The sequence below is a fragment of the Ammodytes marinus genome (assembly GCF_949987685.1).
Source record: "Ammodytes marinus genome assembly, chromosome: 11".
NCBI lineage: Eukaryota > Metazoa > Chordata > Actinopteri > Uranoscopiformes > Ammodytidae > Ammodytes > Ammodytes marinus.
This window is the reverse complement of record NC_137215.1, coordinates 27,735,698-27,760,567: the sequence shown is the minus strand read 5'-3', so window position 1 is coordinate 27,760,567 and position 24,870 is coordinate 27,735,698. Positions and strand designations below refer to the sequence as shown.

The 24,870-nt window shown below is 39.7% G+C and overlaps 1 protein-coding gene across 1 annotated transcript in view; it reads left to right on the top strand.

Moving 5' to 3' along the window:
- The first annotated feature begins 1,903 nt into the window (after positions 1-1,903).
- rin2a (Ras and Rab interactor 2a) overlaps positions 1,904-24,870 on the top strand; it is a 49,941-nt gene continuing 26,974 nt past the window's right edge. Inside the window, exons 1-5 of the mRNA XM_080036670.1 lie at positions 1,904-2,103; positions 11,880-11,987; positions 19,065-19,165; positions 21,842-22,052; positions 23,306-23,417. Of these exons, the coding sequence (XP_079892796.1) occupies positions 11,928-11,987; positions 19,065-19,165; positions 21,842-22,052; positions 23,306-23,417 (484 nt within the window). The 5' untranslated portion in view covers positions 1,904-2,103; positions 11,880-11,927. The remainder of the gene's footprint in view (positions 2,104-11,879; positions 11,988-19,064; positions 19,166-21,841; positions 22,053-23,305; positions 23,418-24,870) is intronic.

Below are 24,870 nucleotides of genomic sequence, written 5' to 3'. Positions count from 1 at the left end.
CAATCTCACCCCTTGGAGACCTTCATTCACTCTATCCACTCTGTATACCCTTTCTTCACCTCCCCTTTCCACTCTCATTCTATTCATCCCTCCATCTCCTTACCCCTGAATCCTCCTCTCTCAATTCAATTCACAACAACTTTATTGTTTCCCACATAGTGACAGAACATTTCCTTCAGTTTGAGACTCAAAACAACAAAAATACAACATGAGACTCACTTAAAATCACACCAACCGTTACATTTTTCTTCAGACAGTTTCCACCCTCATTCTATTCATTCATCCCTCCATCTCCTCACCCCTTCTCTCTAGCTCCCTCATCCCTTTGTTTTCCACCATTTTCTTTATCTTTCTCACCTCTCTCTTCCTGAAAAATAAAATAAAATAATCCATCATATTTTTGCATATGTCTGCCTCTGTGATATATAATAAATACAACTGCATGACATTATTGTTTCGGGTGGCCAAGGTGGGACACAGACCTAGGGTGGGGTAGCCATCCAAAACTGGAATGATATGCTTTATAACCAATGCAAAGGTGATTTATAATCCCAAATCCCTCAATCATGTTAGTATCCATTGTAATGTTTGTTTCAAGAACGGCTTAAACAACCCAGAAGGATGCTGCTAACATGAAGTTACCATACTATCGGGGGTGTAATTGCATGACAAGAGAAGGGACCATGGGGTCAGAAAACTAAACCCCTGTAGGGGGGTCGGGTGGCATCCCCCCTAGAATATATATTTTTTTGTGTTTTAACATGTACTCAAAGCATTCTGGTGAAAAGAATAAAGGAAAAAGTCAACATTTATTTCAGTTCAGAATAATAGTGAAATTAGCAAAACAAAATGTTTGCTAGCAGCCAGAACCATAAACCTTTATTTATTTAATAATTCTGCCATTTATAAGAACATGTTACAGTTATAATAAAGATAATTAAAATTAACCTACACAAAATAAAATAAATCTCAGCCCCCTCGCCCTCTAAAATTGCCACTGCTGTGGTCATACAATGTAGGCCACTTAATCTTATTCTGTGTCTAATGGCAACCAATCTCCAGGGATTTTGGAAAGGAGCATATCAGTATGTTTTTACTCGCCTTTTCAGAGGACCTGTAACAATTTCCCAGCCATGACACGTGATGTGAAAGTTAATGCAGAGTTTGTTTTCGTTCCTTGCCATCGCTGTGGTGGGAAGGAGGCAATGGCATCAAGCTAGATCAGATAGAAGAATAAAACACCGGAAATAGCTCGGCTTTACCTTTATAATAAAAGCATGGATGAAATGTAAATGTATAGGGTAATATCGCTTTGTTATGCAGATAGGCAACTGTTACTCTCTCTATTCAGGAAGTTGTTCAACTGTAGGCCTACTGTAGGCTAGTTCATGGTCAGGTAGCCTAAGCTAAAAAAAAATGGACTGGTTAAAAGATGGAGTCAGCGATTCTGGAGACAGTTTAAGGTTCAAATCACCTTAGGTCTATATCATTGAATATTTCCTCACCGTAAACCTGTAGGCTAAAAAGCCTATGCCTACTGCGTGTGTGCGCGCTGAAAAAAAATCTGGTGTTAATTGGAATTTTTAAAGTTTAGATTTAGGCTAGTTAGTTTTCCAAAAATCAAAGCCGACTTTTTGGGTAGGCCTATAATTTTGTTTTTATTTTAAGTTATTGACAATCGGTTAAAACAGTACGAATCTTAATATTGCCAGAAGGTATATTTGTATTAGTTTTATTTAGCCTACCAATCGAGCTAGCCTACTTGGATTCACCTTCTATACGGCATTTGCGTATTTTATTTTGGAAATTGTAAACGGAAGTCTCTTGTTGTCAGGGCTGGCTTGACACGAAGAGAACAACCCGAACGCAACCATGCAGAAGTCCTCCGAAGAGTTTAGGAGGACCATGCCGGCTCAGGACATATTCTGTTCACTGGTTTCCCTCTCCCGAAAAGAAACGAAAATCTGCTTCATTTTCACACTTTATAACAAGCACGAGAACGCCACATTGGAACTATAATGGTTTTTGCTTTCCCCGGCAACAAGTCGTCGGAGCAGCGCAGCTTTCTTTTGCCCAGCTGGATTATCGCTCACTCCGTAGTAGGTAAGGTACCGTTAAAGTTAGCTGTTCTTTGTTTTGAAACTGTGCTCTGCTCAACATAGGCTACCGTGTTTTTGGTTGTCTGTTTGGCAGCGTCTAAAGGTCTAAACTCAACTCTTGCTCTGATTCTTAAGAAAGCTGAGCTACTCAGTCATCGATAGGAGCATTATGTATTGTTGCAGCAGCGTCAATAGTAATGCGCAAATAAATTATGTTTGAGGAATCCCGTGGGACGTGTTGTACAAGTTATCACGCCACCTGTTGTGATACGTCAGTGTGTACGTAAACAGCTTGGAATACGGTCTACTAAAAAATCAACACAACATACAAAACATGCAGATTTAAAAAAAAATGTAGCCTATAAGAAAAAGGACATATCTGAAGATCTCGGATAGGCTAGGTAGCTATCAATTAGCGTTAACTTATTAGGCTAAATGGACAGATTTGTGTATTGAGTTTGTTGTAGGTTATAGACCAGTGCTAGTATGTGTAATTAGTCATCAATAGCGGCTAGCATCGTTGACAGCCTTTGAACACATCTCGGCCCACACACATCAATTATTTTCTAGATTGAGAAGAATAACACAAATCGTCAAACAGAGCCGCGTTGAGTTTTCCATTAAAGATGTGATTAAAAGGTGGAGTCAGTGATTCTGGAGAATGGCCTTTTTTGGTCAAAATCAGTAAGATCTCCCTCACGATCTGCTACCTGTCTGTGGGCTTTTAACAAATAAAGTCCAGTGTTAAAGGTGGAGTCAGCGATTTTGGAGAATGGCCTACTTGTCAGAATACAACTTCTGTCAAAATCAGTCAAAATCTGCCACCTGTCCATACTGTGTGAGTGTACTGGAAGGAAATCTGGTGTTAATGCACAGCCTAGTCTCAGTTTACAGAGCCTAGGCTGTGCCTTAACACAGATTTTTTTTATAGCCTAATAATTACTGGGTGTTGTAGTTGTAGTAACGGGTGTTGAATCTTCATGTCAAGAAAACACATTTAAAACCTGTTAAGTAGAGTACGCCATGTTAGTTGTTTATTGTGTCTTGTTTATGTGTTCACTTTGTGTGTTTGTGTTCATAAAAAAAAGATATCCAATAAAAGTAAAAAAAAAAATAATAATAAAAAAAATAACAGTCCGACAGCCCGAAGCATCTGGTGATATGTGACGGTGTGATGTTAAGTTAAGTTACTTTTTTAGTCAATGGTTGGTTACATTGAAACTTGTCTTTTTGCATATCCCCTCTCAAGTTACCACACTTCGGAGGGGGTCAGAGCGCAGGGTCAGCCGCTGTACAGCGCCCCTGGAGCTGTATTACAGCTCAGACTAGTAGAAAATCCGCTGGTCTGCTGTGCTGGTGTTTTGTAGCATGGTGACTCAAGAAGACTCGGCTTTCTTTCTATTGTTTGCCTGGTAATTAGACAGCTGCGGAACAGTTGCTGCCAGGCATTTAGCTGTGTGTTCCTCGGACTGGAACCTTTTATTATCTCATGTCCTATCATCCCCTTCTTTCTTTTTTTCATTTTGGTCTGTCATACAAGAAGCGTGAAAGGAGCCCAAAGTATTTCACTGGCTGTGACCAAGAGCCTGGGTTTTTCCAAGTCTCACAAATCTGCTTTTGTGCTCACTGTGTGGGGATCAAACTGCTGTAGACTAATGCCTCCAACCTGAGTCACAGGTCAGGAATTCAACAGGAGTGCATTGGTCTGTTGTTTGATCGTCTCCTATTGAAGCTCGGTCTCTTTGCTCAGGTTGAGTGACAGGGTTGTTGTAGTATAGCCTATGTTGTAGTCCCAGATATAAGCCCTTCTAGTTAGTGTTTCAAACACATTCAAAAGCTAATATTGTTTCACTTTGGACAAACAAGCTGATTTAAAACTCACTCACTAAAGCAACTCAGAAGTAAGGTACAGTCTGGTTCTGTAGTGCATAGTCAGACACTGAGGGACTCATAGCTGTGGGTCAAATGGAATAGTTGGTCAAAGTTGTGTGTGTGTGTGTGTGTGTGTGTGTGTGTGTGTGTGTGTGTGTGTGTGTGTGTGTGTGTGTGTGTGTGTGTGTGTGTGTATGTGTGTTTGTATGTGTGTGTGTGTGTGTGTGTGTGTGTGTGTGTGTGTGTGTGTGTGTGTGTGTGTGTGTGTGTGTGTGTGTGTGTGTGTGTGTGTGTGTGTGTGTAACAGAAGTAGCATTTGACATTCTTGAAAACAGTTACAGTGCTGTCAAAGTAATTGTGACATGGGGTACCATCAACAAATGAGTATTGTTAGTGCTTGTGAAATACATGTCCCATAAACCCCTTTTGGCCTCCTGACCCCCTGAAGCACAGACATGGGTAATTACAGGTTATTTGAGCCGAGTGTGCGGCCTTGCTTGTTACCAGGGTTTTAACAGGGGCAGACACTGACAAGAGTGAACACCGGTTACTGTAGTAACTGAAGCTAATTGTGGTGCTGCTGGCCTTTGAGTGGGGGGACTTTTCCAACTTCTGATGACCCTTTCAGACCAGCACAGTGTTGCCGGTTCCAAACCGTGTTGACTGTCAATCTAAATGGGTCAACACACATCAGTGGCCCCTCCGACAGGGTTGAATGCAGGCCGGCGAGCATTGCCCAACTTTTTGCGTTTCTATTAAGAGAGACACAGAGAGAGAGAGAGAGAGAGATATGAGAGAAGTGAAACTGAAGAGTAACCCTTACTTGACAGTTCTGTAATGTGATTCAGTGTTCATTCTAGGGTTGAGCAGTGAAGTGTCTGGAACGTCATTGCAGACTGGAGTTTTTGCTATTGTTCAAATCTGGTTAAAATGTTCTAAGTATAGTGCTGTGTCATACTGTATACATTTTCCAGGCAGGACGTGGAAAACCTAGACGTAGAACAGTGCCATGGTTGATGTTATCAGCAACACTTTTCCTGCAATAACCATTGGAGTCAGCGATTTTGCAGAATTGCATGTTGTCAAAATCACTGAATATGTCCTCACAATCCACCACCTGTGTGTGTGCTGAAAAATATCTAGTGTTAATGCACAGACTACGAAAACAAAGGGGGCCCGACCCACATAGTAATGTACCAGATTACAGAGCCTAGGCTGTGTGTATTTTCAGCACACAGTGCTACAGTACACTGGTACAACAGACAGGTAATGTTGGATTGTGAGGAGATATTCACTGGTTTTGGCAAACAGTGATTTTGACAACTGCATTCTCCAGAATCGCTGACTCCACTTTTCTTACCAAAGAATTTCCACTGTAAATGTACATCTCAAATAGTGAAGCCCTATAAAGCTTTAGTGTGTAACAGTTTAGTATTTAAGGCATAAGTGCACCTGAACGGTCAAATAAAGGTTCACATCCTAGTGTTTCTAAGAAAAATACCGGACAAGTCTTCGGAAGAAGTACACTATTGACAGCACAGAATGCTTTAAACTATACTACGTCCTTTACTTTACCCTGATCCAAATGTGGCTTCAATGGGAGAGATACGTGTATGTGTCATCATTATTTTACATTTCTACCAGCAACCCATCTGCAATTTATGAGTTTCAGTGCTTTCACTAATGTAACTGTCCTATACAAAATACCATAGCAAAGAGAGTAGTTTGAATATATTCAATGTATGAACTTAAGTAAAGGAAAAAAAATTGTAAAAATTCAGTTTTTTCCACACTAATACTCATGTAATACACTTGTATACTCATAATGCCTTTCTAACATTACCATTAGGATAGGATTACTTTTATTTAGTGGTAATCTCATTGAGACACAGGTTCCCAAGAGAGCAACATTCTTCTGTAAATGTTTTGTACCAATACATTATTGTCCATGTCAATAATGCCTGTTGAGTGAATTGAAGGAGAGTTAAAGAGACAGTTGGTTGTCCTGCTTGACAACAGATCAAAGGTATGACTACTTTCACTGGCCTTTTTGACCGTATACGCTTGACAGCTGTGGGACAGGTGTGCAAACATCCATGTTGAAAGCTTCCTTTGCCATCTTGTTTTTTATAATAATAACCTAAAATACGTTATTATTGACTCATACACCGGTTCTTTATCAGCGGTTAAGGACGGTACAGTTGAAGCGAACTGGTCACTACTCAGAGGTTAAGCGGTTAATAGTATTAAATGTGTTGTTTGAGTTTCCATCACGTGAAGTTAAGCCCTTTTTATTGAGGCGGCGTGGTGTAGACTTTGGCTTGAAGTACAGGGGTGTGAGTCTGGGTGTAACGTCCCGGGCGAAAGCTTTGATAGCTGCAGTGGCTAGAAAGTCCTCTCGTCAATCAAGATTTGAGTGTGTGTGTGTGTGTGTGTGTGTGTGTGTGCGCGTGTTTGAATTCACTGATGTCTGGTTGGTTTTTCATGTAATAAAGCTGTCCCTGCAAAGCAGACACACCCAGCCAGCCAATGTAAGAGGAAATGGAATGCATTCGACACACTTTTAGGAGCTAAACGTAGGATTTGTCTGTGGAAGAGGCTGCCTAGATATCCCCCCAGCTTTAAACCACGACCCACAAGGAAATGCCATCAGACGGCAGAGAAGCGTCAGGAATGGTGGATGTTGCCAAGTCCATTTTTTCAATCCTGTCTGGACTCTTGATGTAAAGGTGAAGTCAGCGATTCTTCTGGAGAATGCCTATTGTCAGAATCACTTTTTGTTAAAATCGGTGAATATCTCCTCACAATCCGTACTGTGCACTGAAGAAGAAAAAAATAATCCAGTGTTCATTCACAGCCTAGGCTCTGTAAACGGGCATGTTGCTAGCTACAGTGGGCCCCCTTTGATTACCATTTTACAGAGCCAAGGCTGTGCAATAACAACAGATTTGTTTTCAGCACGTACGTCACATTTCGGACAGGCAAGCGGATTGTGAGGAGATAGTCACTGATTTGTTCTCCAGAATTGCTGACTACACCTGTAAGGCAACAGTGCCCTCTGTCAGAAGTGCTAATCAGATTCACAATACCAGGTAGAAAAGGTGAAACGTTCCTTTAAAACGTGTTACTATGTCAGTAGGTCAAATAGTATCAAATACACTTGAACTCTGGCTATTTATTGTATCACTGAAGACCATACACCATCAAGCACAACTGGCACTCCACTGTCTACTTGTCCATGACTGACGACCACAGGGCCCTTCCTGTTTACTAGGCCTGGACTGTGATTCACACACAAGCTTGCAGTTGCACACACACGCACGCACGCACACACACACACACACACACACACACACACACACACACACACACACACACACACACACACACACACACATACTCTAGCACACACTCTAGCACACACAAACACACACTCCAACCAAAACAACCTCAAAAGCCCAATTTACTAGTTTGTTTTTACAAGAGGGGTTGTCCCACTAGAGCTGTGTAGAGGAAAGGGGGATGAGGAAGACAGGAGATGGAAAAAAACTGCAAGGTCGTGCCCATCTGTCACTCTGAGAGACTTCCAGAGAATAAAACCTGTTTCCCCCTCTGTTTCTCAACTTTGCCAGTAAAAACAATCGGTAACACTTTATAATAACTATCCGTTGTAACTCGTTAATAGATCATTAGTAAACTCTTAATTAATGATTATTAATGAATTTTTAAGTGTTTGTTAGCAGTTTGTTAAGGATTTATAACAATGGTAGATAGTTAATAGCTTAATAATTGAATCAGTTCATCTGGGAGGTAATCCGAGATTAACTGATCACGTCACGTTCAAGTCCATGGCATGCACAGTGTGTATTGAGTTTATTTAAAAATATTTGAAAATGGGGCTGCCCTCAGTTGCCCATGCACTGTGTATAGTCTATAGCCTATTTCAGCCTCGTCGGTATCTCGGATTACCTCCCAGATGAACTGATTCAATTATTAAGCTATTAACTATCTACCATTGTTATAAATCCTTAACAAACTGCTAACAAACACTTAACAAATCATTAATAATCATTAATTAAGAGTTTACTAATGATCTATTAACAAGTTACAACGGATAGTTATTATAAAGTGTTACCAAACAATCCAATTGTTGTCCAATCCAGTCTTCTACAGAATGTTTTTATCTTATCAGTCTAAAAGCTTGAGGCTTTATAGCCACACACATTGCCACACATTTTCAATTATGTGTGTAATCTGTTCAGTCAACTCCATTTTCAAGGATACTCATTTCATTTGCCCTGGATGTCAATTTACCTTTATACCACGGCTGAACTATTTGGGAATAATATCGGATTGTGATTCTTGTGTTTTTTCCATGCCAATAAAGCCCCACTGAATTAAGAGTTGGTTGTGGCTGGTAGTGTATTATGGTGTTCACAATACATGATTGAGGTGCCAACATGAGCACCTTTTCATACAGTCGCAAAAACTTTTTCTTTTGGTTTCACAAGGAGGATGGGGATGATTTTTTTTTTAAAACAGCGATACGTAGTGTAAACCCTATAGGTCTGACATGCCCCATGATGTAGATCCTCATAACAGTAAGGCAATTTCTTTCATATTGCTATTTTGATTGGAAATCATTAATCGTTCACTTCTACAGGGAAATGTTAATGATGATGGCTCATGACTTCTAATTGACTTCCAGGATGTGTTGTAACTGCAATAACTGTGTTGTATTCATGTTACTTTGATTTTGATAGCACACTTGGATTCACTTCACATTTTTACGACAGGATTGATTTTCCCATTATTGGTTGCAGGGAGCCAGAGAACTAAGGATCGCATTGTCAGTGACTGCTTAACTTGAATTATTTTAGTAGTAGCGCCATACAAGCCAAGGTTTATTACGCCTACCCTCTGAAGATTTATTTTAAATATCAATACAAGAATGGTTGCAAAATTGGATTTCTCAAAACAATAGTTGATTAAACATGAGAAATATGAAGAATTTGAACTCTTTTCTCTCACAAGGGTCACTGATGGAACTTTCAGCAAACGGGCGTCCACTACAGAGCCACATACATCTTTTACAATAACAAAGTGGCCAGGGCCCCTCCCCCCACTTGCAACTTCATTGCTCACCCTCATTCAACCCAACACTACAGGCAGATGGATCAAAATGTAAAGTTAATTAAAAGCAACAAGTTACACAAACAGTCAATATTAGGTCACACCTTTTAAGTAAACATTGCGAATATGTTAGCAAACAGTTTCTTAATAACACATCCGGCAGTAACATAGCAAAAATAATCATTCTATGGAGTTGGGTTTCTGTCACCTTAATGAATGTAAGTCCAATACCAGACTATTTCAGCTTTTGGTTTCTGCAAATTCCTGAAAATGAATAACCGTCTCTTTGGCTGCTAAATGCTCCACTGTGTTTACCAGAGTCTTTTACTCTGTTTGTCCACCCTTGAGGCTAAGCAGGAAGTGTACAGGTTTTTAGATTTTGGTTGAAAACAGCTGCCTGCTGCATTCATAAATGGGGTTGGGCCGATTGCAGATGGATCAACGACCATGGTCATGTGATTTAAAAGGCGCCTGGGAGGCATACCCTGCGTTCCAAATCACATTTTCTTTTTACTACACTACTAAAGTACAGAAGAGTTTAAGGGCCACGGGAGAGAAAAAAAATCAGATAGGGCAGATTTTTTTTCATTATGTCGAGAAATGTCAAGAATAAAGACGAATACTCCAAAATGCTATTGGAATTAGTGGGGCATTTATGTATTTTCAGCATACTACAAATGACCTGAATGTATTGGGACATCCTAAATCTTTTTCTGGCATACTCAATTGTATGGAAGTATAGGGATTGGAACGCAGGGAGAGTTTCCATTCTGAGTTATTTAGGTTGTTGGTTACATCTTGTGCCTGAACCATGGCTTCCTTAAAAATATAATGGCAAAATGCATTTTTGCAGGTCTACAAAACATTATTATTTACCTACCTGTTTTGCAGCTGCTTAGGCAAATCGAGGGCAAGTCTTTTTTGTATCTTAAAAAAAATCCAGCAGTGAAGATTTACTGAAGTACTTTTAGAAGTGGCTTTTTTAAACGACCCATGTATACATTTGTATTAATTTTTATTATGAAAATCACACTGTAGTATCCATGTGCTAACTTTGGCAAGTCCGACGCAGTTTGAGACTTGATTATTACAGAATGCGGGTTGCTTGCATAGCCTGAACATATCCAGGTTAGACTTGTCTGATGAAAATCCTAAAAGATGACACTTGAAAGTCGCTCACTGTGCCTATTCGGCTCCAGTTTCGCGGACAAAGACAATCATATGTGACTGGGAAACAGAGTTGCAATAACCTTTATTTCAAACCACTTTTGTCTTAATTTTGTCTCCTTTGAGACTGAGCTTAAATATCTCCTATTATACTACTTTTCTGGTCTTAATGTCTTGTTAAAAACTGCTATAGAGCAACCTGACACGAATCACATCACAAAAAACCATGTAGATTTTCGGGACACTCTTCCTCTCACCCTAGCGCGCACAGCAGTCTCTCTCTACACTCGGCTTTGTGCTTCTCCGCCCCCTCTCTTCTCCTGCAAACCCCACTCCGTTGTGATTGGTTACCTTCCTTCCGGAACAGTTTCAGCAGCGCACGGGGAGATTTGAGAGCAGGAAGGTGGGGGCATGGCCGGAGACACGATGGCAGGAAATTTTAACCGATTTGAACACGTGACTTCTCGACCGGCTGCCCTAGTGTTTAGCGCTCTGCACAGCCACCCCAGACGGTCAGCAGGGAATACGTCTAAATGCATGTACCTCATTATTTGATAAGCTAGTATGGTTAAACATGACTATAAATCATTATAACAACGTTTATAGGTCATAAAAGTCATAGGTCCTCTTTAAGTGGACCAAACTTTTGCGTTTACTCCAATATCCTCTGTTAAGGACATTTCTTAAATTTTTCCCTGACAAAATTAAGAGGATTAATCTTAAATTTTTTTCAAGTATTCTATTCAACAGGATAGAACAAACAGAGTCACAGTAAAACTATTCGGCTAAGAAGGGTTAGACTTCAGTCACCAAAGCTGTTGCGGAAGTGTGACACGTACTGTACAGTATATTCTACTCTAAAGCAGAGAACTTACTGAATACATGAGCTGGCACTCTCTGGCAGCAAAGATAAGGAGCTTTACCAAGGTGGGGCTGCACGAAGAGTTGTTGATAGTGGTTTTCTTGAATGTGACTTGCTGAACATATGCATAGTGGACTATGTTTACTGTAGCAAAGATATTCTCCAAGCAAAATGAGAACAACACGTCATCACTAACAAGTGGTCTCGCCTTTCATCAGAGCTCTGTTTTCAGAAACATTAAATTCATCATACAGTTTGCACTCTCTGGACTTTACAAGCACCTCAGTCCCGAGAACTCGTACTGAGTTTGGGAAGAGGGCTTTCATGTACTCTGCTCCCTCCGCCTGGAACACTATTCAAAAAACATTTAAATTGCAGGAACTCATCACTCTGAATGATTTTAAAACTCGACTCACATGTTTTCTCATGGCAAGTTCTGGAGTGTGTCAATCTTTCACTGAGTAGCATTTTATCATTGTCTCAAAACTGTTCTTCTTCTTCACCCACTGAAACTTATTTGTCTCTTTTTCTCATGTCTGTGCTTTCTTCTTATGTTTGTCTTATTTTTCATTCATTTTAACTGCTGCCATTTTGGCCAGGCCTTGCTCAGAAAAGAGGTACTTTGACCTCAAGCTATTTTGCCTGGTAAAATAAAGGTAAAATAAAAAATTGATGAGAGTAACACGGTAAAAAGTTAATAGAACACCATTAACAAACATTTGCCATCACATCTCTTTTCTTCACAGAAAGCTGAGCAGACGGGGAGACAGAGAGAGCAGGCTCTAACAGTCACCATGTCAACCAGTAACATGGGTCAACCCTGCAAGCAGGAGAGGAAAGGCAGCTTCTTCAAGGTATACACATGTGTGCCAATCAAATCAACTTGGTTTGGGCCAAATCACACACACACACACACACACACACACACACACACACACACACACACACACACACACACACACAAACAAAAGGTCCTGGGCAAGGCTGTTAACACTGCAGGTGGGCAGATGTGGGTGTGGAGCAGCTTTGCCCTCAGTTACAGGCTAAATCCTGGAGCAGATTACAGAGGAGAGGAGAGGTGGAGCCGGCCTTAGTCTGGCTCTGTTATTTATCTCTCAGGCTTCTTAACTCAGTCTGCTCCGATGAAGGTCATTTTCTACCACATTGCTCCACAGAGATTTGATTTTGGAAGGTGTTGTAGTGACCAAGAGATTCACCAGACAATGGGGAATTATACTTGCCTGGCTCCGCCCGCCTACCTACTTCCGCTCAAATTTCATTTTCCCTTCAGTAGTCAGTCTGGGGCTGCGGTGAATTTATAATTTTTAGTTCAGGAAAATCTCCGGCCGTCCAATCAGCGAACAGAGCGAGTGGCTGAGAACGATGACGTCGAAGTCGCGCTCCAGTTTCAGTTGAATGCTGCGTTCCTTTATACTCGGAACTCTGAGATTTCCGACTTGGTAGTTCCGAGTTCCGACCTGTCTGTGTTCCAGTGCATCTGCTCGGGAAAGAATGGACGCCTACAACCTTTCTCATCCAAATAACTAAACGTTAGGCTCAAGCACGTTACCGTTGCCAGGTACCGGTAGATCCATAGACTACAATATGTAGTGAAGTCGGAAATTTCCGAGTTCCCAGTACAACTGGAACGCACCGTCAAAAGCCGGCTCATGACATACGTCACAACCAAACGTTATGCGATTGGTTGGCTAATCCAGAGTGACACTGGGCAGATCCAATAGTTTTAAACTTCAACAGACACCCGCCTCCAAGTGAGTGAACGTTTGCCAAATAGAGCAGTTCCAGATCTTCTGTACTTAGAAGTACGATGGTCTGGTTGGACCAGGCTAAATGAAGTACGATGGTCTGGTTGGACCAGGCTAAATGAAGTACGATGGTCTGGTTGGACCAGGCTAGAATTATACGGCTCTCGTCAATTATTCCCACCTTAACTAACTCAAGCAATTCGGAATATGGCGGAAAAGGAAACAAATATTGCGTGTTAAAATTGTGTTTAATATTTCCTTGAAATGCTTCCACGTATTGTGGAATTCCTGATAGGCCTTTGCTCATTGGCGATCATATCGTCCAATTCATATTTAAGGAGGTGCTTGCAGATTGCTGACGTTACCGGCTGATTTTAAGATGATATTATTTTTTTCAGTTGACATTTATTGCTTGTATGTATTGATGCATTGTATAAAAATCCAAATAACCAAGAATTTTTGAATTTTACATTTAGAATTATGAAAAAATATCAAACAGCATTACTCTCTGCAGTGTATTTGCTCTGCATTGGTGCCAGGGATTTATCATCATATCGTATTATCTATAATACAGATATTAGATAAAAATGTTTTGCCAAATCACAATATTATGGCAGTGGGATATGTACTATACACTACTGCAACACTCATGGCTGAGAGCAAAAGGAAATGTCGCTGCTGGCTCCGTTGTGGCGGAGTCAACTTCAACAAGAGAACAATTTGTTTCAAAGTGGTTTGATAAACATGAGACCTTCAGAGATAAAGACTAGAGGCGCTACAACACAGGACATACTCTGTCATCTAGTCACCACACTGGCTGTGAAAAGAGCTGATTCAGGATCTGATTTAGTTCATTTCACACAGACAGATTGATTTATGACACTGTACGTTCGATTTCCAAATAGCAATCCGCCTAATGGTTAAGTTATGTTATTAAAAAGATTGACATTCTACTGACAGAAGCTTTGCGCTGTGTATTTTGACTAGGCCTAACCAGATCTGCCATCATGTACACTAGTTAAAAACACTCCCTGTGTTCAAATCCCCATACATCCCTACTATTTAGTAGTATGCCAGAAAAAGATTTAGGATGTCCCAAATACATGCATGTCAATTGTAGTATGCTGAAAATACCTAGATGCCCCACTAACTCCAATAGCATTTTGCAGTATTCATCTTTATTCTTGACATTTTTCGACATGATGAAAAAAAAACTTCCTTATTTGATTTTTTTTTCTCTCCTGTGGCCCTAAAACTATTCTGGACTTTAGTATGTAGTGTAGGAAAAAGAAAAAGTATGTGATTTTGAACGCAGGAAGTGTTTTCTCATACTTTGAGGAGCTGATGTCCGCTGCCGGCTGCATTTTGGAGTACCACTGCACAGCTGAACCTTTCTATCCTCTGATCATATCGGTTAAACATGATCAAACACATGAAGTCTCCTCTAGAACTATATGGGTCAAAGACGTGACGCCTTCATTTTCTGTACTCCTGCATTCATTTGAAATTGAAAAATTATTCAAATACATAAATATATACCATAAATTTGTGGCATATTGACCATATATGTGCTCACTTAAACTTTTCAAAAAACATTAGTCATTTGCAATTTTCTGTTATCCAAAGTGTCAAAAAATCATGTGGTGCGACCGTCCACAATGATTTTCTGTTTTTAAAACTTCTTTGACATTACTCTGAATGTATTTAATTATTAGTTTGCCCTATTTGGCATGACCTCCTACATGTGTTGTAGTTCTGTGCAAAATTGCAAAGCATTTGCATTTCCATTTCCATCATTATATACAAACAAACTTTGTACCAAATTGTCCATTTCATGAAATATCATGTGGTGCGACCATCAAGAACAACCACTTTTAGTACTTTTATGTTGAAATCCATTCAAAGACAGGAAGTTGCATCATATGCCAATTTACCAAGGACCCATGGAAGCTTCAAACAGGTTTGTACCTCACTCTTAAATTTGGAAAAAATCAACCTTCATAACGGCTGGTATGATGTGTCGACTTTTGGATGTCATGTGGTACGACCGCAAAAAAACAATAAATATGAAGTTATTTCTACAAATACATACTTTTATTATAAATGTCTTGGTGCCCTATTGTTAAAAGCTAGCTTGTTTTCTTTAGGTGGCCCATTCTGTGCCTGTAAATTCTGATTGAACTTGAAAATATCATGCGGCGCGACCAAATATCATGTGGTGCGACCATTGTTAAGTGCTTTCCATGATAGAAATATGTCCTAGATTGGCAGTTTTTGTGTTTATATATATAGTTGATGATTCACATGCATTAAGGACTTTTTTTTATAATATTATTAAAATACTTTTATGCAATCTGAGATCTATTTTCTACCATTTCAGAAAAAATGGCTTATGTCTAATAATATGAGAACAAAAATGTAAAGATTATTTTGGAGAATGTCATTTCACTTTCATAATTATGCATTTATTATTAACATATGTATTTCTATTACAGTTTTAATCTTTTTTTACCAGATGCCACTGCCAAACAAAGTGAAATCTGTCAACAGGCAGCATGTTAAAGGTGGATGTCAGTGACTCTGGTGAAAGCTTGTTGTAAAAATCCCATTTTGACCAAATCAGTGAATATCTCCTCATGATCTGCTGCTACCTGTGTTTCCTGTGTGTGTTCACTGAAAAAAAATACACAGCCTAGGCTCAGTAAACGGGCAACTTTGTTTACATACCAGTTTACAGAGTCTAGGCTGTACATTAACACCAGATTTTATTTTCAGCACACACACAGTATGGACAGGTAGTGTGAGGAGATATTCACTGATTCTGACAAAAAAGTGATTTTGACAAGCGTTCTCCGGAATCGCTGACTTCTCCTTTATCTACAGAGTCGAGTACCTTGCGAGGAGGAGAAGGACGTTCCATAAACCCATCATCGACATGATTACTGTCAAGTTAAATTACTTGTTTATTCATGAATGTGTACTGCAATTAAAGGTGGGAGTCAGCAATTCTGGAGAAGGCTTGTTGTCAATACCCCTTTTTGACAAAATCAGTGAATACCTCCTCACCATCCACTACCTGTCTGTACTGTGTGTGCATTGGAAAAAACATCTGGTGTTAATTCACATCCTAGGCTGTTATGTAAACAAAGGGGTTCCGACCAAACCCCCGTAACTAGGGGTTGCATGTGTTTTTGTAGTAGTCTCCTAGCTAATGTGACAATAAGCATATCAACACTTAATTTGGTGTTGAAGCCACGCACTTGTCAAAGCTAAAGTATAAGCCGATCAGCTTAGCCTATATCGATAGCATTGCTGCTGGTTACAATGGGTTGGAAAAAGCCCCTTTTGTTAACATACCAGTTTACGGAGCCTAGGCTGTTTATTAACACCAGATTTATTTTCAGTGGACACACAGTAGGGACAGGTAGTGGCTCGTGAGGAGATATTCACTGACTTTGAAACTAAAGGGACTTGACAAGCATTCTCGAGAGTTGCCGAAGCACCTTTAAATGTTTGTTTTGTTGTTTCAAATTTTTATGAAAATGTGATGTTTATGAAATATTTCTTCATGAAAATTCTGTGGAAGTTTAATAAAATCTGGTTTGAATCAATGTTTTTGTATGAAATGTATTGTTTATTGACCTATTTTATATATTTTCAACCATATAAGGTATTTATGTCATTTGGTGCGACCAATAGTCATCCGGTGCGACCAGTAATAGTAATAATTGTATTCAATTAAAAATAAAATATGCCATTTTTGTGGGTGAAATGGTAATCACTTATACAGTATGCTCAAGTGTATGGTATTCATTAAACATTTATATCAGTTGTATGCAATATACAGGAAAATCAAGTCTGCTGACTGCATTTACGTAGGCAGCTTGGATATTATAGAAAATAATTATGGTATAATTTGTTACAAAATCTAAAAAAAAATGCAATTACATTATTTCTAAAATTGTTTATTTCTAATCAACTGGTAAAATAAATATGAAGCATGTTTTGTAAATTCATTATTTTAAGTTAAATCACGGTCGCACCACATAACACTTTTGAAGGCCATGACCCAATCATATACATGAAAAAGCACTAAAATAACTTAATCTAAAAAAATTATATGAATTTATCAGTACGCAACATTCTTATTGTTTGAACAATTGCAAAATATGTTCTTATTTTTTGTATTTTTAAATTAGCTTGTTGAAAACCCTTATACGTCAATGACCCATATACAAAAACAAAAATAAAGTGCCACATGTACCATTGAGTTGAATCAACACTTTCTACAGCAAAAATGAGTTTCACAAAGGTATTAAATTGGCTTAAACTTTTACGGTGTATCTGTAGTTCACGTATTTAAACAAAGGGTATGTGAACAAAGGGGGGGGGGGGAATCGTAGCTAGCAACTTGCCCTTTTACAGAGCCTAGGCTGTGTATCACTGGATTGTCTTTCAGCACACACACACAGTACAGACAGGTAGCGGATCGTGTGGAGATATTCACTGATGGTGAAATAGTGAATTTGACAACGAGCGTTTAAGGGTCACAGCGAAGAAGCACCCGAATCACTGAAGGAAAACATCTCTGCAGAAAGTCAAACTGTAGTGCACAACACAAATTGATTGACGGAGAGACAGTATAAGATCCTAAAATGTTTGACGTTGTTAAGCTCATATCCAATGAGTCAGAATTTGTAATTTCCTCGGAAACAGCTGAGCTAATAGTTTTCTCTGCCTTTGCTCAGGCAGCTGATGTGAGGTTACCCAACAGACACATTGCCCAACCAGACGGATAACTGGGAAATGAAACAAATGACGCCAGTGTCACCGTGAACAAATCAGGGTCAATCTAAATGTATGACACTGTGGTGGATATTTTAAGCACAAATCCGGGATTTATCAATGTGTTCCTAATGATACCGGTTCGTACAATGCAAACAGATTAAAGACCTGCTTCACCAGTTGGAATATGAAGGTGTATTGAACTCTGAGATCATATTTAGTATAAATGTGCAAAAAAAATTGAAATAGGATCATCCTAGCCTGAGAAAAGGCAGAGAGAGTGTTTTATGGTCTCACTGTCTAACCCTACATTTTTCTTACTGTGACATCACAGTAAGAAAAATGTAGGGTTAGGATTAACAGGACAGCTGGGCCAAGGGAAGACTGAGGGAAGACTCAGGGAAGAAAAACCTAATTCATTATATTATAATGGTGATTTTATAATTATAGAACGCCGGTTCCGTATGGGTGAAGAAGTATTCCTTTAAGAACTGAGTTGGACACGAAAGCACAAAGATGAAGGCCCGACTGTCTTATTGAATAACACCTTTCAATGTAATGAACAGCATAATAAAACAACATTCATTTAAAAAGGCTTCAATACACAACAATATTTAAACTACTGTATCTTGATTTAAATAACCATGAAAATGACTCCTTCACATCCTTGTAAACTGTTTCCTCAAAGCAACTCCATTACTGTCATACCTGTAAGGCAACCAACCGTATGTCCTTATGTAGGGAAATTATTGCGCTAAAGTATTGAAAAAGGATGATTCTGACTAACACACAGTTGGTAGTTAAAACAACTTGGGTTGGTCACACACACACACAAACACAACCTTTTAAAAGTGAGCCAGTTTGTACTTTGTAATACAACAGTTGAAACACCTGAACATACTTGTTGAGGTTCAAAATGACTCCATAGATATATGCATGATTTCATTTTTTAACTTTTTTTTATCTTAAACCTGCAGTGTGTAGACTTTTGGGTTTTATTTCCTAGCAGATTTTGTAGAAAGTAATTATAATATCCATAAGTACATTTAATTTAGTGCGTAATAGCTGACATTTTTTTTTTTAATTATTATTTTTTCCCTTAGAAAGGGTCTCATATATGTCCATATTTCTGCATATCTTGGACCAAGGCCTAGTGCAGCCATCTTGAAAGTGTCATAGTTGGAATGTCATCAGGTGCATTGTTTAAAAATTTGAATTGTTCTTGTCCTTGAAGGCCACTGTAGCTCCTGTTATTATTCAAAAGGGGTGGGGTTACCCAGGGAGTGTTGCATTCTAGAACTTTGTAGAACTTTCTTGATGATGTCATATTACACACTGCACCTTTAAAATAAACATGTTGTTTGGTTTGTGTCTCTGCAGCTGATTGACTCTTTTGCCTGGGAGATCGGCACATTGAAGAAGGAAATGGGGAAAAAGCCTGAACCTGCAGAAGTAGACCACAATACCAACACACTCCTTGGGTGAGCTCACAGTGTGTCTGTCTGCATACAAGACAGCTCTGTGTGTGTGTGTGTGTGTGTGTGTGTGTGTGTGTGTGTGTGTGTGTGTGTGTGTGTGTGTGTGTGTGTGTGTGTGTGTGTGTACATTTGTCCCACCCAGGATTGCCTTTTGTCTTAGTGTGGTACAGTGCTGCCAGCAGAGATCACACTTACAATACTTTAATGTTGTGTTAAGGGAAATGCTGATGCTGTGATGACCAGCTGCCATCAAGCTATGACAGGAATCAGCAGATAGAAAAATAGAATAACACACTGATAAGCTGTCCGGGAACTGTTATTTAGTATGTGTGTGTGCACTTCTTCCTGTTAGTCCCTAGAACATGGATAATATCTTAAAACGGTGTACAAAAGCTAGATCCCAGACAAAGTTGAATTCAGATTATGCTGAATAAACAGCCCGGAATTTTTTTAAAAAGAGACCAGTCTGGATTTTTCTTCAATCTTCATCTCTACATTACTTAATCAAAATGTTCATTCTACTCAAACATATGCCTATAAATAGTAAAACGAGAGACAATGAACATTTGGAGTGGTCTCTTAATTATTTTCCAGAGCTGTAGTTTGCTAGAATTTTTCCTGTTCATTTTTGTTGATTAATTCCTCTTCAACACATCAAACGTTTCTGTAGAAATCAGAAAGTACCTAAAGTGTTGAGGAAGTGGGTAAAAGGCAGCAGTATGAAAGACAACAATTCACTTCAGTTTATTTTTTCATTGTTACAGAATGACAACCAAATGTTGTTAGAGCAAAACACAGACAGGCATATAGTTTTAGTTTTTTTAGTCACCTGTTAATTCATTAGTTTTAGGATATTAATGCAATTTCTCAATAGAAACGGACTTCTAATTGCGTGGATCAGGACTTCAGACATCATTATATTATTGCTGCCTACACATTTTGATGTAAGTGCATGCAAATTCTAACATTCATGCATGTTATAATGTGTGTGTTAGCGTGTGCATAATGTTTATGTAAGGAAATAAGTGGTTAAAGGAGAGGTAAGTGATATTTATGTTAATACACGTGTTTAATCACTATGTTCACACAGCAAACGGTATGCACAGTTCATAACACAGGTCTCCCAGTCATTCAACTTAGCCGTAATTGCCAGGTAACATTTTTGAGTATCCCGCTCAATTTTATACAATCAGGAGACAGAGCGCTATAAAGAGGCGGGTCTCTGTGCCCGTGAACGATGACTCGCTGCTCTCCATCGCGGCACTATCTCATGAAGACGGCTGCGTGTTCATGTGGTGGTGATGTAGTGACGAGGGAGGGGACTGCTAACTGCTAGTCACTGACAGGAAGTTAGCTAAAAGGACCATATCTCTTACTTCTCCTTTAAGTCTAAGTGATATTTCTATTTCTACTAAATGAAAGCATCTCTATTACTTAATGTCCTTGAAGGGAAACACAGGAGAAGGGTAGGGCATATGATTGACGTTATAGCTCAGACCCACCCTGCGTTCCAATCCCCATACTTCCCTACTATTGAGTATACCAGAAAAAGATTTAGGATGTCCCAATACATGCAAGTCAATTGTAGTATGCTGAAAATACATAAATGCCCAACTAACTCCAATAGCATTTTGGAGTATTCGTCTTTATTCTCGACATTTCTGGACATAATGAAAATAAATCTTCCTTATCTGATTTTTATTTCTCTCCCGTGGCCCTAAAACTCTTCTGTACTTTAGTATGTAGTGTAGGAAATAGAAAAAGTATGTGATATGCTTGCAGTAGAATCTTGAAGCCCTGGTAATTTGTGCCTCAAGTTAAAACAATATTAACTTGGCCAGACACGTCTTTGCCTTTTATTTGCGTCACTTAACCACAACTATTTGCTTCCACTTTTGCCCCTAAAATTCACTTCACATTGAGTCCGAACACACCTATAAACATCATGTAAACAAGGAGCAAAGCTTTTTTTTATTTCAAATAAGTGTTATAGAGAAATGTGGTTAATACAGCTCAAACTCGGATGGAGAAGAATTGATTGGCCGTGTGTACGCTGAATTTAGTTATAAATGGAGATTGGTATAAAAAAGTAAAATACGTAAATAATGATAATCTGCTATGCCAATAGTGCAGAGGATTAAAAAAAAAGAGAATTACTGGGTTGCTGTGGCTAAGCAGGTAGAACAGTTGTCCACTGGATTGCAGGGTTGGGGGTTCGATTCCCGCCTCCTGCCACATGTGCAAAGAGACACTGAACACCAAGTTGCTCCCGATAGCTGCTGCCAATGGTGTGTGGGTGTGTGGGTGTGTGTGAATTGGTTAATTAGAGGCAAACCATTGTAGTTAGATCAGAGCCTCTGAATTTCTGACTGGCAGCTTCCTGTGCCATGTGTGTGTGTGTGTGTGTGTGTGTGTGTGTGTGTGTGTGTGTGTGTGTGTGTGTGTGTGTGTGTGTGTGTGTGTGTGTGTGTGTGTGTGTGTGTGTGTGTGTGTGTGTGTGTGTGTGTGTGAATGTGAAGGCAGTGTTACGCTCTTTGAGTGATCAAGTATGACAATAAACAACAATAATCCCTATAAACAGTACCGTAGATAGAGCCATTTAACTTACTGCGAGTTCTATCTTATATGCATACCCTATAATGTGATTTCTTCTTTGTATTTTTGTTGGTGTGTGTGCAGGCTGGGTGAAGAGGTGGGCGGTCTCTTCCTGCAGACTTCCCCCTGTGTGAGGATGAGCGTGGGGCCGGCCGGAGCCAGAGACTCGGGTTACGACTCTCTCCACCGCCGGCTCAGTGTGTTGGACCGACTGCTTCATACCCACACCGTGTGGCTACAGCTGGGCCTCAGCCACCAGGAGGCCACAGGCATACTGCACAGCCAGCACGCCGGGGTCAGCAAAACTCAGGCTTCCTTTATACGACACTGCTGATTTAAAGGCATACTAAGTGATCTCCGGCTAATAAAGTATTAAGTTACTTTATTAGTCAATGGTTGGTTACATTGAAATTTGTCTTTTCGCATATCCCCTCTCAAGTTACCACACTTCGGAGGGGGTCAGAGCGCAGGGTCAGCCGCAGTACAGCGCCCCTGAAGCAGTTTTGGGGTTAAGTGTCTTGCTCAAGGACACAATGGTAGAGATGGTGTGCACCGTAGACGTAATACCAGCCTCTGCTAGTTTTACAACTAACACCCTCCTGTCCGGTGCCAGGGATCGAACCAGCGACCTCACAGTTTTTTTTTTTAACCTTTATTTATACAGGTATATCCCATTGAGACCGAAGACTCTTTTTCAAGGGAGACCTGTTTTCCTTTCCCACGTTACCGTTCACACACACATTCATACACCGATAGCAAAAAGTTACTGGTCGGCCACCTTTCCTCTAGGCCATCCTACATCCCACATCCTACCATAATGTTTCCCTCAACCCTGACAATCTCCTGCCACTTCTTGGTACTGTAGACAGCTGCCAGTGTGTTTATTCACTGCTAGCTGTTGGAACGTCTATATTAAATAAAATAAGGCCATGTATTAAAAAAAAAACTATTTTAAACTATGAAAGGAAACTGGGATTAGATTAAAAGACATTTCCAAATTTCATCAAACTGAACTAAAGTATGTTCTGATGTCGACCGTCTTTGACGCATCACAAATCCTTCATAAAAGACAGTTCATAGATTGTATAATCTCTTTCTTTGACATGACTCCAATGCAAACAATGTTTATGATATATCATATAATCCAAATGTGTGTTGATGTAGCCCATATACAGCCCTGGAAAAAAAAATTAAGAGACCAGTATGGATTATTCTTAAATCCTTATCTCTACATAACTTTCTGTCTTAATGACAATATTTTTTATTGTGAATTTGGTAGAAATGTTGTCAGTAGTTTATATTATAAAATCAATATGTTCATTCTACTCAAACATATGCCTATTAATAGTAAAACGAGAGACACTGAACATTTGGAGTGGTCTCTTTTTTCCAGAGCTGTACATTAGTACTCTGTTGTAATTTGGCAAGTTCTCTGCTGTCTGGTTCTTTTTTTGTTAGTGAAAAATACAAAAAAAACTCCATAAGGCACGATGCAGTTTTGCAGTATTAAACCCTGACTATATACTGTACTGTATGTTCTGACTGCAGACATTCGTGGTGAGGAAGTCTTCCAGCCTGCAGAGGAAAGTCATATCTCTACGGATGGACAAAGACTCTGCACTTCCAGTCAAAGACTTCCCTGTCAAGGAGAGCCAGTACAGTAAGCATCTGAGGGTTGTTTTTTTTCTTTTCTGTTTTGTTTCTGTTGAACTGCATGACGCAGGCAATCTAGGTTGATAAGCCCCTTTCTCCAGCAACACAAACTATCCCTGCGTTCTAATCCCCATACTTCCCTACTATTAAGTATGCCAGAAAAAGATTTAGGATGTCCCAAATACATGCACGTCAATTGATGCTAAACAAAAAATACATAAATGCCCCACTAACTCAAATAGCATTTTAGGAGAATTCGTCTTTATTCTTCACATTTCTCGACATAATGAAAAAAAATCTTCCTTATCTGATTTTTTGTTTCTCTGCTGTGGCCCTAAAACTCTTCTGTACTTTAGTATGTAGTGTAGTAAAAAGAAAAAGTATGTGATTTGGAACGCAGGGGTTGAGAAAGTGGAGTGTGGAGTGAAGTGAACATGTTATCACAGGAAATACCCGTACTGGCTGGTTCAAAATGTGTGTGTGTGTGTGTGTGTGTGTGTGTGTGTGTGTGTGTGTGTGTGTGTGTGTGTGTGTGTGTGTGTGTGTGTGTGTGTGTGTGTGTGTGTGTGTGTGTGTGTGTGTGTGTGTGTGTGTGTGTGTGTGTGTGTGTGTGTGTGTGTGTGTGTGTGTGTGTGTGTGTGTGTGTGTGTGTGTGTGTGTGTGCGTGCGTGCGTGTGTGTGTGTCCAGCCCTCAGGGGGTTGCTTTGATGTTAGGCAACAAAAAAAAAGTTCCTCACCTGGATTTGCTAAACTGCTGTTATTATGCAGCTTAGATTTTGCACAAAGTACTTGTGGTGTTCATGTTTATGTTTCCAGAAATCCGCATATCATCATAGTGGTAAATGTGGGTCATCTTCACACTATGACCCACATCCAGTATGGATACATATATTTAGCTGTCGGTTTTTCAAGGCAAGTTTATTTGTACAGCACATTTCAGACCCAGGGCCACTCAAGGTTAGCCTGGCTGCGCCCGCCTACCTACTTCCGGCCAAATTTCATTTTCCCTTCAGTAGTCAGTCTGGTGACGGGGCGTATTAGTGGGATTCTGCTCGAACAAATTTCTGTGTCCAATCAGCGAAGAGAGCGAGCGAGTGGCTGAGAACGATGACGTCGAAGTCGCGCTCCAGTTTCAGTTGCCAGAAGCCGGCTCATGACACACGTGACGACCAAACGTTATGCGATTGGTTGGCTAATCCAGAGTGGCACTGGGCAGATCCAATAGTTTTAAACTTTAACAGACACCCGCCTCCAAGTGAGTGAACGTTTGCCAATTACAGCACTGCCAGACCTTCTGTACAAATGAAATGAAGTACGATGGTCTGGTACCAGGCTAACTCAAGGTGCTCTACAGGAGCAATATTAAAATACATCAAGTACAGAGTACACATTAGAAAAGTGAGTGAAAAACATGAATAGAAATAAAACATTTAAATAAAAGCAATAAAACTTAAAATAAA